The sequence below is a fragment of the Odontesthes bonariensis genome, chromosome 22 (assembly GCF_027942865.1).
Source record: "Odontesthes bonariensis isolate fOdoBon6 chromosome 22, fOdoBon6.hap1, whole genome shotgun sequence".
Lineage (NCBI taxonomy): Eukaryota > Metazoa > Chordata > Actinopteri > Atheriniformes > Atherinopsidae > Odontesthes > Odontesthes bonariensis.
The window spans coordinates 4,136,760-4,155,701 of NC_134527.1; the positions used below are offsets into that span (position 1 = coordinate 4,136,760).

Below are 18,942 nucleotides of genomic sequence, written 5' to 3' on the forward strand. Positions count from 1 at the left end.
CAACTGCACCGATACAACACAATCGTTTCTAATAATTGACACAACAAGCAGTTTTATGTGTCGGCATTTTTCCTGCACTGCACACAGTTTTCCTTATGCAGCAAGTTACACTCTGTAAGAAACACCTTTCTAACCTACAGAAAGAGTTTCTCAAAGTAGAATTTTAATGAGAAAAATGTTTTGCAGTTCAAGTTGAAAGCTAAAATCTCAGCAGACCAACTGTCCTCACTTTATAGACTTTTTGTCATTGCACAAAAAACACAGGTGAGTCTTGACAATGAAATGTCATTACTTGGCTTTCGGTCAACAGCGTTAATTTTGAATGCTATACAGTATATATGGGTATGGAAGTGCTATGTGCCAGCACTTGGAATAAAAATAAATAAATAAGCTGCACTTAGTGCAAAATACTACATTAAATGATAAATTCAGTTGCTGGTTTATCATTTAACAGTAATGGTCTCTGAATGGTCCAGGACCAGAATGCATCAGTGACCTCCTGACTTAGTATGAACCTTCCAGACCCCTCAGCTCATCTGGATCCGGTCTTCTATCAGTTCCCAGAGTCAGAACCAGACATGGAGGAGCTGCGTTCAGCTTCTATGCTCCACATGTCTGGAACAAACTCCCAGAAAGCCTCAGATCAGCTGAAACACTCAGTGTGTTTAAGTCCAGGTTGAACACACACCTATTTTCAGCTGCGTTTGGATAAAGCGCCAAATCTGAAGCTTGAGTTTTACAACTTAAATCATATTTTAAACTCCTGATTCCATCTCATTTCTCTTATCTAAACTTTCAAATGGACATTTTTAAATCCAGGTTAAAAACATTTCTCCTCATGCGTCTATGCATGAAATCAGCACGATATCTTTTGCTTGTTTTTAAATTCATTTAAGTGAATTTATTTGTTTCTCTTTATATTCTTTTATGTAATTTTAATGCTTCTTACTTCCCCTGCTGCAAAGCACTTTGAATTGTTTTGTACATGAAATATGCTACAAATAAATTTGATTTCTTTAAATTTTAAATCATGCTTTTTATTTCTTCTGTTTTAATGCATCTTTAAAGCACCTCATAGCTGAATTGTGCCATATAAATAAACTTTCCTTGCCCTCATGACAGTCAGAAAGTTCCCCGTAAACAGGCTAAATAATGGAACAAGATGGCGGTTCAGGGTGCGCTGCCTGCTGCCGACTCACCCACAGCCTTGCAGACTCCGGTAGCCGGATCCATCTGGTAACCATTGTGACATTCACACTTGTATCCTCCCTTCAGGTTGATGCAGATCTGGCTGCAGATGCCAGGGTTCATGCATTCATTGATGTCTGCGTGCAGAGAGGAGCCGTTAGGGCAGAATGAAGAGAAAAAGAAACCGAAAAGACAAGACAAACAGAGATGCCATTATACCTTTCAAGGACCAGTAAATCATAAGACAGTAAACTCATGTGAGATGCACAGAAATCTAATCAAGAGCACCAATTACCGTTTATCCAGCCGCCCTCATTAGAAGCCAAATTAAATTCATGCATTTCCAACAGTTTACTGACGATTGTGCATCTGGGAGGCGATCAAGTGCCTCTGTGCAACCAGTGGGCCTCACACCAGATGGGATTACACACTTTTACCAAACATCCAAGCGGCGTCTGAGGCCAAGACCGGCTGCATAAAGGAGCTGTGTCGGATCATAGCCTCCTCAAAAGAACCTGGAGGATTTCCGCTTTCAGGAGAACGGATTACAACTCAGCCAATCCCGTTACACACTGAACACTTGAGAAGCCCAAAGTCCACGATAAAAATAAAAAAAAACTAATGTAATTGTGTCTGACCCAGCCAGCTGGATCTAAGATTGCAGGGAGACAGGAAGAGTAGAGCGTCCTCTTCAAAGGAAAAATATACACCCAGCATCACTGAAGCAAACACGCTGAAAAGAAATCATGAAGACTTTGCTCTAATGAGGGAAAATCTTCCAAGGACGTTCTCACTGCGATGTTTGATCGTGGCAATTATTTTCTTTTCAAACATTTCATGGAGAAATTACAGTTTTTCCTGACTTCAGAGGTCTGATAAGATACCCACTTTCTTTCATCAACATCTCTCCTTCCATCAGGTCAAACCTGAAACTTCCCGCCGCCTCGCTCGGTTAACGTACCTCCGCAGGTCTTGTGGTCGATGAGCTGGAGTCCGGGAGTGCAGTCGCACTCGAAGCCGATCACCATGTCTTTGCAGATGTGAGAGCAGCCGCCGTTGTTCAGGAGACACTCGTTCAGATCTGGAGCACAGGAAACGGGGCTTTGCTGTCACACGAGTCATCTCGCTAAGACTGAGCATTTTAAATTACTCAAACGGCCAACATCGAGCCCTTTAACCTTTTAATATCTTAAAAAGGTTTTGATTTTGACGATATCTTTACCAAAACCACATTATCGAAACAGTTGTGTTCACGCTTGAGCAAAGACGGAAGAGAATGTGCGTTTTACACGTGTAAAATTTGAATTCATAGTGAATAAAAATGTAGTCTGCAGCAGACTACGAGTTCACAGAAGCTTACTAAAACCAGATGCTGTACTCCAGATTTATTAGCAGTTTTACTTTGCTTACAGAGGTCATTTTAAGTGGCGGCGTACCTGCCTGCATCACTTTAAAAATACAATATTTTGCCACCTTAATTTACGTCAATGAGACCTTAAGAGCTGGAAGAGTTGGCATGAAGACCACCAATTCATAAATCTGCTGCAACATGAAAACCAGAGCCTGTTTAAATCATTACACGTACAGATTAAACTAATAATAACCAATCTTTTCCGTTTCAAACCTTCCCTGTTCAAACCTCAGTGATCTCATGACCACTCAAAGCCACAGACCCTCCAAACAGTGCGGCTCTAAGTGTAAGAGCCGGCCACCTGCACCCAAGCACAGCGGACCAAAATAACTCCCCATCCACTGTAGGAACTTTGAGAATTACTGGCAGCGACTTAATCCTCGTTTGAACTCATTTTCTGGGAGCAGTCCAAAAAGAACAGAGGTCGGCCCTCAGGTTTTGACGTTTCCTGTTCCTGACATTTGTTTCCATGCGGTTTGTCCTGCTGCACATGTTCAGGCACGCTGTGCAGCGTAGCTTAATATGCATGCAAAGACATTTCAACCTCTAATCTTCAGTCGACTAAATAAATTAAATGCATCGTTAACAGCACAAAGAGTCGAGCGCACCGCAACCCAGAGCGTCTCGCAGGACTCAACCTTCAATAGTAATCAACTTTGAGTAACACACTGACAGATTAAATGTCTATTAGCAGGTCAAAGGTACACGTCCAAATTAGATCTGAAACTCAGCAACTCATTTATCCTCCCCCCAGAGTTATTCAAATGTGAATTATGCACTGCAATCCTTCACAATTCCAGCTTCAAGATCCCATTCTTTGAGCCTCGGACATTCTTAGCTCCAACGTCACCTCAGTGAGGCATTTCAAGTTTGAGTTATTAGATCAAGAATGATGATATGCCCTTTTTTTTACCCCCCCTCCATCTGAACAATTCAGTCTGACATTTAATATTCCGATTGTGGGACATAATCACTTCCGAGGAGTACGGTCATCCATAAAAGAGAATTATTCAAAAACTGAACAGAGAGAATCTGGACTCTCAAAGGTGGAGTCATGTGGAAACCCGCACATCAGCGTGAATCACTGTCCAACAGCAGAATGTCAAGTAGTTTCCACTTTCTCTAGATCAAACCGACCGTCCCAGCCACGGGACGAGGCGTCAGATCGTCCCCTGAACAGCGAATCTAATGTTTAAGAGTCGAAAGTTTGGAGTTTCTTTCAGCTTTACTTTGAAGAGTGGGAACGTCAAGAGTCAGCGTTATGGAAAGGGGAAAAGACCCTTTACAGTCCATGACCCCATCAGATGGAACTATAGAGGCCTGTCGTGACATTCAATAAATCAATTAATTGCATGATAGTTATAATTAGCCACGATAAATGCCATTTGCATGCTTGTTTGTTTCCGTCTCTCCCTCTCGGGTCCTTAAAGGCGCTAGCATGGTTGCCGCGTCTGTCACGGCGGTGGCGGACCGTGACGTCAAAATGACGTTTCAGGCCTGGCGCTTCCCTTGAACAGACGGCGCAGCGCGTTGTCGTGCACCAGTCGATTTTTGTAACTTGGCGGCGCCACCGACGAAAAACCGGATGGACCGATGTGAGACCAGGCTCAGTCAGGAGGTGCGTTTGTACAGGCAGCTGTACGAAACTGCAGTGAAACAGCACAAGGACCAACGTAAACTCCCAAAACTCGTGGACAGAGATTGGCAGAACTTTGGTGAAAGAGGGAGAGTTCTGTAAGAATGTGTGGAAGAAGCTACGGGACAGATACGTGAAGGCAAAAAAGAGGGCAGAGACTCTGTTGATGCCGGGGGCTTCAAACCCTTACCTCTATTAACTGAATTAAAAATTTAAAATGATCCGAAAACTGCAGCAGTATCATTAATTACAGCGTTCCTGCTCTTGACAGCGGCATTGTTTTCTTCTCCACTTTCGTGGTTGTAGCGGTAACCTTCACGTAGCAGTGCCACCTCTGACGGAGAAAATTGCAACTACTGGCGCAACGACTTGCGCCACTATACATTGCGGGCACGAAATCGTGACGTCAACAACACCGCTCGCGCTAGCAGACGCGGCAACCATGCTAGAGCCTTAAGAGTAACGATGAGTGAACCCTCATGTAATTTCGGATTTAAACCGAGTGCCTGTGTTGAACCGCTGTACGTGTGCGAGTCAGTGTGTTGCATTTGTTGGAAAAGTCGCAATTAAAAGCGGCAACACAAACATGTGCAGCCGCTGCAGTTTTCCCAGTTGGGGGGGAGACAACACAAAAAACAAAACAGGCTTCCTCTTCCCGACAGAGCACAGACACTGGGGCGTTTAGTCGACAAACCAAGCACAAACAGGACAGTGAGAAACAGATTACACTCAGACAGTGTGGTTAGCTTCATTGCCAAAGAGATGCTAACCTTTAGCATCGTCCAAAATCCAGCATTTCAACGAATGCTGTTTGTTCATTTATTGTGTTCTAGTGTTAAATATTCTTTAAAGATAAAAGTTCATTTTTCTTTGAAAAGGTGTACCTGCATTATTATACCATTATCATTGTATTAGATGAAAATTCTCAGAAAGATAAAATTATTGCAATAATTTCCGAGACAATTTATCGTCCAGCAAAATTTGTTATCGTGACTACAGACAGAACCATGAATATCCATCATGCTTCCTGTTCTGGCTCCCTGCTGGAAGAATTGTCCAGTCAAACACCAACAGTCGCACTTCTAAACCTGGACAGCTGAACCTGAACATTGGCTGAAATTCCTTAAAATAAGACTCACTGCATTCCTTGATGGGTTCGTCGCTCCAGTCGGGACAGTCCCGGGCCTTGTTGCACACTTTGCTCATTTCAATGCACTCCCCGGTGCGACACTTGAACTTCTCTGGCCCGTTGCACTGAGTCACTGCAGAGGGACACAAAGTTCACATGTTAAGAGCCATCGCTGCTTAGAAGACATCTTACTCAGTCCATGTGCCAGATGAGCACACAAAGCTAAACAAAGGTCATTTCTGAGGAGCAAAGTCACCAACTTGTTTAAAGTTTCATGAATTGTCAGCCATCTTTCACATTAAAGGTGAATTTTTGTAAATTTGGGCTGCGTTTGAAACCACATACTTCTACTACTCATACTGACTTTTCCCGGATGCATACTAGATTCTCTGAAGTGTTGGGTATGCATCATGAGGTTACTACTCAAACTACCCAAGATGCAACGCCACCAATTGTCATTTCCTGTCAAAACGGCAGTTTCAAGCTAGCTACAACGAGGGTAGGTTCACTTCCTGTTTTCAAAACAAAAGCACCAATTGTATGGTAATGGCTTTCCCTATGATAAAAGGCAACGGGTATTTTATTTTGTGAAAATAACCGGAAGTGCGTTGCTCACTGCGGCTAGCTTTAGTAGCGCCGAATTCGTGGGAACAAAATTGTAAACAGCCGGTATTTTGTCAGGTTTTCAACACGTTGGGGATCTAAACGACTACTTTCGCCTGAAAATGTTTCAAATGTTGCTAAAGTTTACAGAGTTTAGAGCTTAAGGGAAATCAGCTTCAGGCCGGCTGATTTCGGCTTGGGCAGGAGCGAAATGCATTGTGGGTAAACGCTCTGCATACTGTCTGATTGATGAGTATGGAAGTATGTGGTTTCGAACACAGCCATGGTCTTCAAAGATCAGCAAAAAGGGGGCGGAGTTTCACCAGACAAGGCGTGCGCCTTCATCCCCGTTCAGATTTATTCATTTACAAGTATCTCTTTTGTAATATTCCAAACCAAAAGTGCCGTTCAACATGGCTGCTTTACAGTAGGCAAGCCGGCTGTTCACGTACCGTTTCTGCAGTGAACTTCATCCGCTCCACCTGCACAGTCTCTGATGCCGTTGCACTGTTTGCTGCCCGGGATGCAGTTTCCATCGTCGCATTTGAACTGATCCGACCCGCAGGTACGAGCAGCTGCAGACGACACGCCATTAAATAAGTAAAAAACAAACTGCAGCCTAACCTTTTACAGTGATTTAATCAGGAAATGCATGAAACAGAAGCGTTTCAGCACGATTCCTGGATGGAAAACAGCCGTTTTAATGTGGTAAAGGTTCTGCAGCCGTGTGTACGTACGACAGTTTTCTTCGTCACTGCCATCTTTGCAGTCGTGGTCTCCATCACACCTCCACTTTTTGTGAATGCATTCTCCGGAGCGGCACTGCATTTCACTGGCCGAGCATTTGGCCGGCGGCGTCGGGTGACGGCCGCAGCGAGACGGAGACTCGTCCGACTGATCCTTTAGGAGAGAAAGGAGACATTTACAAAAGAAAAGCTGTTTTTTTTTTTTACCCCATTACTCAAGCCTTTTAGAGTTGCTGCTCCTCATTTGCCTTTGAGGCAGCAGATCAGGATGGGAATCTTTTTTTAAATAAACATCAGTTTTGTGTTAATTTATTAATCACCAATTCTTTACAAGGGACCTTGAGCACACATTTAAGAGAAAACAGAAGTACAAGAAACAAACTTTAATGTCTCAGTGCAAATAAACTAATCAAAGCGGCCATGGGAAAGACACCGAAAACTACTTTGCAGCCGTCGGTGTATGAATGCATAGAAGAAAGCACTGTGCAGCCTGTATAAACCAAAACTGCATGAGTGAATGGATGAACGTGGCATTCATTTGTTTAGCAACAGATGACATCATGCATAATAAAACAAATTAGCAATTCTGACTTATAGAACAGAAGATGCACAGACAGGAGCAGCGTCGGTCATTTTCAGCTTCTATGCGACAAATACTGTAATGGCTATTCGTCCTTAGTGTCAATAATCAACTAAAAAAAATGTCAAAACCATAATTAAATGGCCATTGGGGAGGGAATTTACGCAGGAAAAATGAGTCCATAGCTCCTACAAATACTCCTTTCTATGGAGAAACTCGGCACTTCCTGGATTCATTCATTCTCGGCAAAGTTGCCGAGGAAGTGAAAGTGAAGTCCACAAAAGTCCCGTCTTTGTGTAGCATTTGTTGAACTGATAAATGGCAACACTCACAACTGTTAACCACTTTTAAAGCCAATAGATTGAGCACAAATCCATTACATAATGTGCTTAAAAACTTAAGGTGATCAACTGCAGAGTTCATCTTGGGATAAATTGAAAGACGTGTTTGAGATGTTGGCTTTTAAGCTGAATGAAACGGGGTTTGGTCCTAAAATAAGTCGTGGCAACACCGATCTGGGAGTAAAGCTGCTTCACACGTTCGGTGCAGAACAGTATCAAGACGAGCAGCAGGAAGGAGTTTCTCACACTTTCATCATCTCAAAGTCACGTGGGAGCAGATTAATCAAGTGCGAGTGTGAACCGTTGCTCAGCAACACACACACACAAACTGGGTGAGAAAGCAGGAAAGGAAACCAGAGTACCTCCCCTCTGAACTCAGAATTTTAAGGAACTGGGGGTGTGAATGTTAACATCATTCAGGGATAAACAGCCAACAGACACGTGTGAAAACCTACGAGTGTCAAAGTTAGCGTTTGTGTGTGAGGGTCAAGTGTAAACGGTTACACTTTCATCCACTTATGGCACCTTTTAACCTCATCCAGGTTCTGAGGCCATCATCTGGGGCAATGTAGAGGTGGTGAGGTTAAAGCTGAAACTTTAACGTGCAGAACAACCGTGTACATGTGAACGCTCACTACAGTGACAAGTTTAAATACGAGCAGAGACCGTTGCTGTAATCAGGAGGTACAGACGGAGCCACAGAACCACTAATCAAAGGCACAAGTAGTTTAGAAGAGGCGGCTGTGAGCCTACAAACAAAAACAGAACCAGGACTGTTTCAGGATTTTTAAAAAAAGTGGTTAGTCCAGTGTTAAAATTGGCTTTGTTCTTAGACATAAATGACCTTATCCAAGCAAAGTGAGACAAAACAATTAGCCTGGGAAAGCAGGTGCAAGATTCACACACCGTTTGGCTGATCCAGAGAATATGACAAAGCATGTTGAACCTACTCATGTCCAATCATACTCGGTCAAGTCCAACCTATGCGAAATAAGTCAAATAAATACAAAATATATCCGGAAATCAGGGCTCTAATGGATTTCCTGCGAGAGGTCTGTTGTACTGGTTACCACCAATAAATACTTTAATGTGAGATTCCTCCAGTTTGTTCTTGAGCTGCCAATGAAAGAATTGAGCTAACACCAGTAACTAAATGTGTTTACAGGCTCATATTTGTCCTGTAGGTAGAGGACTTCAACCTGCAACAGGCTGGAATTCTGCAGCTGGTGTACGATGGTGTTTTAAAGGTTTCTCACCTGGCAGTCGACGTCATCGTCGCAGACCCAGCTGGCTGGGATGCAGGAAGAGTTCCCGCACTGAAACTCGGTGGGCCCGCAGGAGGACGGAGCACAGTCCACCTCGTCCGACGCGTCGCCACAGTCGTCCTCGTTGTTGCACACAAAGTTCTGGGAGATGCAGCGGCCGCTGGCGCACGTGAACTCGTTCAGGGCGCAGGTCACGTTGTCTGGTGGGAGTACGGACAGGGAGGGGGAGATTAGAGGGCTACAAGAAGGTCACAAAACATTCTGTTCACAACATTTTATTCCTGCTTGTAGCATACGTTCTAACTTCTGGGCACACTTTGAATTAAAGTAACTAAACTGCCTTCAATTTGATCAACTGACTGAACAGTAAGAACAGATTAACACGAGTTTCTGTAGAGCAGCAACAGCACGAAGGTCCAACCCCTCCTTTCCACTGGACACAGTTTGGTCTGGTGAAAACAATGGCCGACTGAAGCTTTGAAAGGTCACACACCGCTAATCTGATGATTAAATTAGCTTTGGGGATGACAGGAACAGAGACCAACTCTGCAGAGGAATTATGGCTCGGAGTCATCTTTCATTAAGTCAAATGAAGGGAAATTACTACCATTTGGACAAGGATATTTTAGGGATGTATGATGACTGCCCACCAACAAGTCAACATGAGTGGTTTCGACCTAAAAACTACAAAAAAAAAATGCCCAAAGCTGTGATGGCAGCCATTTTTAAACCATGTGGATGATCTTTAACACCAATCGCCATCATTGGTTAACACTCACTAATGGCTTTTATAGCTAAAATTAGAACAAATCCCAGCAGTCAAAGACCGAACACTGGATTTTTGGACTTTAAGGAGCCGTAGAGGCTCAGTAGTACTTTCAACACCACATCCAGCTCTATATAAACAACTACCCAAAATGTACATCTCCACCCTAGAGTTGGACAAATTTCATGAATTTCAGCTTTTCGTGATGATCAAGCTGCGGGTTCTCGTCATCTCTGGAACAAATCCCTGAACACCGTTGGCGAGCTTGAGTGGGAGGATGCAACCGGCAGAAGACAAGAGTGGCTTTTGACTTAATGCTTCTTTGGCAGCTCAGCTTAAAGGTCAGTGCAGAAACGAATGCATCACTACATGTCAGGAAGTCTTTTTTCCCCATTAAATCCAAGCAGCATTTTCCTTGATCTGAGATCCAGTTTTTTCTGATGAACATTTTCCAAAGATGACATTAAAGCCGGTCAGAAACTACCGTGTCTAAATCATCAAGTCTGTTATTAATGCGAGTTATACATCCTATAGACTTTAAAGTTCTGATGCAGCTCTATAAAGCTCTGAATGGTCCAGGACCAGAATGCATCAGTGACCTCCTGACCCAGTATGAACCTTCCAGACCCCTCAGCTCATCTGGATCCGGTCTTCTATCAGTTCCCAGAGTCAGAACCAGACATGGAGGAGCTGCATTCAGCTTCTATGCTCCACATGTCTGGAATAAACTCCCAGAAAGCCTCAGATCAGCTGAAACACTCAGTGTGTTTAAGTCCAGGCTGAAGACGCACCTGTTTTCAGCTGCATCTGAATAAAGCTCCAAATCTTAATCACATTTGAACTCCTGATTTTATCTATTGTTCTTATTTAAAATTGAAATCATGCTTTTTATGCATCTGTAAAGCACCTTGTTGAATTGTGCTGTACAAATAAACTTGCCTACAGAAATCTAATGCCATCTTTAACTGATGATTGGTTAAAACTTGTAATACAAACCATTTAAAAACACCAATAAATAACTTTCAATGCGATTTAGCAGCAGTTTACGCTGAACAAGTGACTGATGCATGAATTCACTCTGACAAATACACATTACATATGTGTAATAGTACACTGTTCAGTCAAAATAGAGAAACTGTAGTCCTTGATGGCAGCAAGTGCAACATGGAATCGATGCAGTCATCTCCCAGGAAATAAAACCCTTTAATTTCATGGTGAACAACCTAAGAAAGTTGGAAATTCAGTTTCTGCGAGACTTACATGAGAATCAGGGAATGGCCGAGTCGAAGGGTTCAACCATGTCTTGTACTGTGAAGAACAAAATTAAAGCTGTGGCAGCTTCCACCTACCGCAGGTGACCTCGTCCTCGCCGTTGTCGCAGTCCTTCTCGCCGTCACATTTCCAGAAGATGGGGATGCACTGGGTGGTGCCCACTCCGCAGCTGAACTCGTTCACACGACACGTCCTCATGTCTAAAGAAGCACCGACAGAAACTCGTGGTCAGCGTTGTGAAGCAACATGTCAAACAGGAGGCCATTTTCCTTTAGGATCACAAGATGAAAACAAATTGGTTTCTGGAATTTGAAATTCTTCTTTTGGAAGTCGAGCTGGAGCCATGAACAGTCTTTGTGTTTATGCTGGTTCAGTAATTAAACATGATTTCAGTGGAATTTTATATATATATATATATATAAAAAAAAAATAAAAAAAAAGGGCTGGACAACGATTAAAATGTTTAATCTAATTAATCACGTGATTTCTAATCACGATTAATTGCATGTGTACGCAGAATCCAAAAGTAGTGTATAGCTTTTAGCATTTTGCTTTATTTTAAATGTGCACAACAAATGTTATGGCACTTTTCATATGGGAGCAAACACACTTTTAACATCAGCATCTTTCTGTAGTTTTTATGTAGAAGCCTCGCTCCACTGTCTGTTTCCTTGAATGACTTGCTGCTATCAGTTGTGTGTTTTGCCTTTAAGTGATATTTTAGACTGGAACTACTACGCTGAGAAGACAATTCAACTTGGCAGTGTTTACAGATGACTTTGGTTCTGTCCACTCCGCCGTCTGGAAGAACTTTAAAATGAAAATGGCCGAGTTAAAGTTCCGTACCCTTCTCCAGGTTTGGTGGATCCGCTGATTACTTTCTTTTCCTGTTCCGCAGCAGACAGCAACAGACTTTTACAAAATAAAATGGCCATGTGCTGCATGTTGTTCCCCTCTCTGCCCCTTGCTTCCTGTCTCTGAACTTTCCCATCTATTTAAAGACAAAAAGGCACAAAAGACCCCCAAAAAAAAAAAGAATTAAAAAAAAACTGCGTTAATGCGCAATAAAATATTTATCTGCGTTAATAACGAGTTAATGTGCCCAGCCCTAATAAAACACAAACAGGTTTACAGCAAGTAAGAGTTTAGACTTCAGTGTCGCTCTGGCCACATTGTTGCACATCTGGGACTTTTTCCTCTAGTCTAGTTTGGAGTCCAGAGGACTTTCTGGGAGACAAAAATCAAATTGAAGCCTGCAAATCTCTTCCAGGAACACAACCAAAAAAGGTTGCTTTTAGCGTGGAACCAGGAATTAAGTCCTTACAGTATCCGTCACCAACAGTCTCCATAAAAAGGTCACCAAGTTGCCTCAAGCCTGACGAAAGAAAAGTGCCAACCTACTCAGAAATGTTAAAGACAGTCGAGTGTTTAAGTGTAATCACAACTCCACGCCCTGCTGCTGAGTCAAAGGTAACAGCTGCTCAAACAGCACAGTGACATAACGGCTGGAGTAGCTGAGCTATGCCACACACACAGCGGGTTTGAGACCTTCAGATGACCGACACATTTAACATTTAAACTGCACACGCACAGCCCCATGTGGGACTGTTGCCATGTCTGAAGTGGAAAACAGAATTAAAGACGCAGCAGGACCGAGCCGAGCTTTCAGCGGGCGACTTCTCTCCTGCTGAAACTCATAAATGGAGTAAAGTGAGGGGAAAGATTTTCTGCTCGAATGTGACAAAGCTGTAATCTGTTCATCTGAGTGTCACGTCGTTAAAAACCAGGGGATTTATTTGGATAAATGACTGTTAATCAGTGTGGAGGAGCTGAACAGCACTTATTTATATTCTGCACTGGATCACAGGAGACTTTATTCAGAGCAGCACACCGTTAGCAATCCGGTTCAGTATGCTGCTCAGGGACACTTCAAACTTTTTTACAGTCCATTATCCGAGCTGCAGCTTCCCCACGCTTACTGTTAAAGTGCTACAAAAGGCAGCTGAACATAATCACAGCTCATTTCCAGCCGATCTGTGGGAACGCCACAAGGTTACTTCAGAGCACAAAATTCAGACTGTTTCGTACTCAAGGTCCTGGGTGACACTGAAGAGGCATACGCAGTTTTTTCTCTTTATTTAGCCATTCATTGTGAGAATACTTTAAGGCATTCTCACAATTTTTATGATTATTCTGCCAGTTTGGCACCCAACTACTTGTGCATACTTTCAGCAGATTCCTGCTACCATTTTTGGTGTTTAACTTTTACACTTAAGATATTCAAATGAATATAAACTGCTTTCAGCTCTTCCAAATCATCTTCCTCTTTCAAACTACTTCTGCATGCTTTCAGCTAGAGACACCAAACTTTAAATGAGTCACAAGACATTCAGCTATTACCAATCGTTTCAGCTTTTTCAAATCTTCAGCCAATTTTGAAATATGACGGTTTCAAAAACATGAACATTTTGCTCCTTGATTTTTTTTTTTTTTTTTTTTTTAAATGGAGCACACAGTGCGTGCTGATAAGATTCAAATTTGTTTTTTCCAAACAAATTCCTCTTTCATACAGTTTAACTTACAGAAACAAATTATACCTTAAAATGTAGGATAATTTGTCCTCTTTCAGCCAATGTAACTACTAAAGAGCTCACATTTACAGAATCTCAGCTATGAGCCTTGAACTGAGATCAACCTCTCAAATTCTCTGACTAACTCCAATGTTAAGTTTGGTAGTACACAAAAAAACAAATTCCTTCAACCAATACCTTGGCAACCGTTTTTACAGCTAAAATTGAACTATTTTCAGCAAGGTCAGCTATCCACATTCAGCTCCTAAGCATTCTCACTGCCGTTGTGCAGGAACAGCTCTTTCTAGTTATTAGTTAGTAGTATTTTTATTAGAAAATGTATTATGTTGTTAATATACAATCATTTAAAATAATTTTTTGAGCTACTTGACCAATTTGAATTTCCCCATTGGGGATGAATAAAGCATTTTTCCATTTCTTTAGAGTGACTGACTAAAAGGAAAACGTGTGTATTAGTGGAATTTTCCTCCACAAGACTGAAACTAGAGAAAGAATCCTCCAGCTGCTGCAATTTCAGCCGTTTGAGTCTTGGGAACATCTTTTAAGGACTCCCACTCAAGCCAGACGCCTGGCTCACCAACAGCAGATCTGCTCGTGTCTTTTGCCGCAGTTGCCGCTCACACAAGCATGTCACAGGTGGAGGCTTTGTTTCAGACGGGCTCTCTGGGATGGAAATGCAGCGGGGGGAGGGAGGGAGACTGCTGTAAAGCTCGCAGGAAGCAGCACGTGACAAATCTCTGCTTCTTCAGTGCATGTAGAGAACAGCAGACTGGGCTCCTTGCTGTGTTCATGTCAGCGCATCTAGTGGAAAACGCCAAATGTCAGCGGAAGAGTGAAAGGAGTAAATCGTCCCAGCGGCAGCAAAAGCTCAGAAAGTTTGACGCGTTCCACTGAACTTCTGCAGATTTTAACTACGGAGCCGAGTGGAGAAAACTCGGCCTCGACCCGAGGTAAAGATTTTACTCGTGTACGGTTTAATGATCGTGCTGTGTCGACATCCTGCAGCAAAAAAAGACCAAAGACAGCTTTGTGAGAACTCAGAGAGCTGGAGCACGAGCCCATCACGTACCCTCTGCTGCTCCAGCAAATAAAGCTGCAAACACTGAGAAATGAGGCGTGGACGAGTCCATGTCTCCTTTATAATCAGCATCTTTACCTGAAAGGCACGCAGCACTTAACAAAAAACAGCTGCCGCCTTCAGTTCTGTCCGAGAACCATTTGGTAAAAGTCCTGTGATCATCGTTAGAGGAGACGTTCGGTTATTTTAAACCTGGCATAAAATACGTTCATCCACTCACCGATAACAGTTTGGTGAAAGTCTGCGTCCTTCAGAAGATATTTAGATCACTGGAGATCGGTGTATATCCATATAACGGGAGAGAACAGGGCAGAGACCATACAGCCTCTAAATAACGTTATATGTAAATGTATTTTATTTATACAGCCCTTTACAAACCATTATGATGTACCAAAGTGCTTTACAGCAGGTAATAAATAAAAAAACAAAACAGTGAAAGCAATAAAATCGAAGATAAAAGATAAGCGTCACCATATATTGAAGACTTATCCTATACCCAGTAGTATGATTGCAAAATGACGCAATGTAATCATACTACTGGGTATTAGGATAAAAGTCTTAAAATCTATGGAGAGATGCGGATCTCCAGTGATCTAATTATCTTCTGAAGGACGCTGACTTTCAAACTGTTATCGGTGAGTAGATGAAGGTATTTTATGCCAGAAATAAGGTCCAGGTTTAAAATAACTGAACTTCTCCTTTAAGAATTGTCGTAATGGCGACTAACAAAATGCCCATTTATTTAATACTACCACACCTCCAAGTTTTCAGTCACTTCCAGCACAATCTGGTTATCCTAAACAAGCAGCCCAAGTAAACCAGGAGGCTTCCGACACCGTCTCTACCACCGATAGCTTATAAAGGACGACGACTTCTGTGTGAGAGTCTGGTTTTCAGCTGCGATTATGAACAGGATGGATAACCGTTTTAAGTTGCTTCATCTTTGTAATGAAGAAGCAGAAAAAACCAGCAGTGTTGACAGTAATTAAGAGCCAACCACATTAGGAACACATGTATACAGCACGAGCCCCAGCTTCACCCATTAGTGTGCCTTACAACTGGTTCATGGCTCCCTGTTTAATGTGCTAAATTTTCAGCGAACCCAATTCTTCAGAGCAGTTTATGAAGACCAGCAGCAGCCGACCCGTGTATAACTGTTCCAGCAACAAATGTAAATTACTCTGGTTTCCCTCCCGAGTTGTTTGAGGCTCGCAGAGACAAAATGACTAAAACTGAAGCTGCTGAGAGCCAACTGCAAACCACTCATCTTTCATTTCATCATGTAAACTGTAGTTTACAAAGCCACCCAATTACCTGGAACAATGTCAAAATGTGTTTGAATATTTAAGCTAAATTTACCTGCATTTGTTTAAAGTCTTTAGGCAGGAATCCAGGAGTGAAAAGGACAAATAAAGCATGTTTGCAAGCATTTTATGCATGACACTACAGCACAACAATTCTGATAACAGAAAGGATTGAAAGACTAAAAGACCAACAACTGACATGAAACACTGCTGCAAAGACAGATGCTGCGTTTTCTGTTCAGACCAACCCACTGAAAACCAAACATTAAAGCACAGCAACAACATTAAAAACCATCCAGGGACGGATAAACTGCAGAATCCGTCAGCAAAATAACAGTATTCAGCTGCAGAGTGAAGGAAGAGCCATTATTTACCAACTTAATATGTAGTTTGCTGAGATGAGGGGGGGGGGGAGCACAGTCTGACACTTCTGTATGTCAGAGCATCAACTGCAAAACATCTATCAGTAATACTGATAATCTTTGATCATCTACAGAGATCCATTCAAGATGGAGGGAAAAAAAAAAACAATGTCAATGTAAGCAGTGCTCCTCCATCTCGTGTTGTGCTCCTAATTGAAAGTTTCATGGATAACCGGTGCTACTAGTGAGGAAAGCTTAGTCTGAAGCCCTGCTTTAGGAATACAGGTATAAACAAGTTAAATTGAAGACTTTAATACCACTTCTAAATGAAATTTAAGCCCAAACGTACAATGGAAATACCAAGTAAACACACTGACAGTATGGTAAAATGATGGTTGAGTTTAAGAACAGCGACTAACTGTGTGTCATGCGAAAAGATCACAAAAATGTCACCGTCCTAATTTATTACAATATTTTCAGAACATTTAAGTCCCATGAACAAATGCTTATAAAAATCAAGTAAATATATTTAAAAAAAACAACTGTTCCTTTAGAGCAAAAAGAAAAATACAAGTATTTAAGACCCATGCAATCTGAATTTAAGACAATTTAACACTTTAAGGACCTGCGGCCACCCTGGGAATTAATAGCTGGATAAAATCTGAACTCACAGGTCAGAACAGCCCAAGGAAATGCAACTGCATGCAGGAGCCCCAACAAACCTTCCTTCTCACAATACATCTACTGGGACGAATCTTATTCAAGTTTCAAGCTGCTACAACTGAACCGACGTGAGGTGTCGTTACAAAATGTTCACAGAAAACAGGAACGTGTTAAACGTGGGCTCCAGCACAGAGGGAAGGATACTCACGGCAGATTTCCAAGCTCTCGTCTGACCCATCCTCGCAGTCCGGTTCCCCATCGCAATGCCACCGCTTCGGGACACACTGGCCATTGCGACACACAAAGTCCAACTCTGCACAGGTCTTTCTGACTGTTGTGGGAGAGAAGAGAAGGCCTCATTAAACAGTTTGCTTACTTTAAAGGCCAAACCCATGAGAAGACACCGACTTTAGAGCTGGTAACCGCCTGATAACAGGTCTGCAGTTAGCATGAAAGGTTAAAATTCTGACCATTTCTGCATTCAAACACCATCTTCTGGAGATCTGACAGCTTTATGGAACTTTTTATTACACAAATACAGACTGAAGATGGAAAGAAGCTTTCACACCATTACTTTGTTCATTTATTCAGATAAACACTTTTCAAAATGATTCAGAGTACCAGTCAATATTCACAGATAACTATTAAGCCCTTTTATACTCTTTTCCACAGTTTGAGCAGAATACAAATGTGGCTGAGAAGCAACTGACGGCACATCAGAGAGCCCGGACAGCCGACTAAGTGGTGCAGAAAGCTGAATATTCAGGATGTGTGAGAGGCAGGAGAGGGCATCCTGAGACAAAGTTCTTAGCATACAAGTTAGAGCAGAACTTTAAAGCACACTCAGACCGAGTGGCTGAGGTCACAGCTCTCCGTGTGGTTCAGCAATTCCCCCGTTTGGGGACCGATCCCAATCACCAAACCCATCCAAGGGTGCAGTTTCTGGCAATATGTGCAATTACAGCGGCCGGGAAAGTGTAGGAGACGGAGCTGGCCGGGTCACCAGGTAAAGACACAGCTGAATGCACCGGCTGAGAGTCCATTCTTCAACTCCACTGAGTCCTCAGTAACCGGTGCGTTTGCCAGTGTGGCTCAAGTCCATTTCATCTCCTTTAAAATAAACTGAAAGGAAATGGGATGTCACCTCAGCACACATTCTGTCTGCAGCTCCTTCCCTCCCTCTCCTATCAAATGACCCAGATAGATGAAAGTATCGGACACACCCACACAATTGCGTCCATATTTAGCTCTGCTCCATGTGCCAACTTCCAATCACCAGGTCGCTGCGTCCCAAGGGATTGTGGGAAAGCTGGTGGTGGTTTCTCTGCATTAACACGAAGAAGCAGCCGAATTAAAGCCGTAATACGTTTCAATTATTCCATCAAGTCTGAATACGGCACAAGTTTAATCATTCAGTGCAGCTTACTGTCACTAATCTGGAGTTAATTTGTGTCCTTTTTTGCAGGAATATTGGCAAAAGTCTAAAGAAACACTTGTTAACCAACAAAAGAAACCAATTCTCATAAACCTCTTATTCCGAGTGAGTCAGGCTGATCCTAAACATGTGGTTCTTCATCCACTGGGTGGGTATTCCACATTAATAATCAGTTGCATAAATATTCATCACGGGGCCAAGTGCGGTGAAGGAGTAAGAAAGATACCATCAAAGTGCTCGAGCAGTTCCTTCACATTCGCCGGGTTCAACATCTTCCCTTTAACAAACAGTTACAGCCGTCTCAGATGAATAAATCTGACGGTTTCCCAGGATACGCCAATCTTTGGGTCAATAGTTAGCTTGATGGGTAATCTGTTTATTCAGGGATTACCGCCTTCCCAGGTTCAAACGTCTACATCAAGAGCTCTTAAGAATGAATAAATCATTCACCTTTTTTCCAGGGGGAGATTCTACACATTTCTGCTATGATGTACAACATTTGCAAATCATTTCAGTTTCGAGGCGTGGATGGTATTTGACACGGGTCGCCGTGGCTACAAGGCTCAGCTTTT

General features: G+C 42.5%; 1 protein-coding gene across 2 annotated transcripts in view; it reads right to left on the bottom strand.

Moving 5' to 3' along the window:
• The window catches only part of vldlr (very low density lipoprotein receptor), a 44,887-nt gene that overhangs the window by 18,094 nt on the left and 7,851 nt on the right, over positions 1–18,942 (bottom strand). For both annotated transcript variants that reach the window (XM_075455342.1, XM_075455343.1), the window contains exons 3-10: positions 17,144–17,266; positions 11,015–11,137; positions 8,891–9,099; positions 6,705–6,867; positions 6,420–6,542; positions 5,375–5,497; positions 2,150–2,269; positions 1,200–1,325 (exon numbers count right to left, since the gene is read on the bottom strand). In XM_075455342.1, the coding sequence (XP_075311457.1) occupies positions 1,200–1,325; positions 2,150–2,269; positions 5,375–5,497; positions 6,420–6,542; positions 6,705–6,867; positions 8,891–9,099; positions 11,015–11,137; positions 17,144–17,266 (1,110 nt within the window). The remainder of the gene's footprint in view (positions 1–1,199; positions 1,326–2,149; positions 2,270–5,374; positions 5,498–6,419; positions 6,543–6,704; positions 6,868–8,890; positions 9,100–11,014; positions 11,138–17,143; positions 17,267–18,942) is intronic.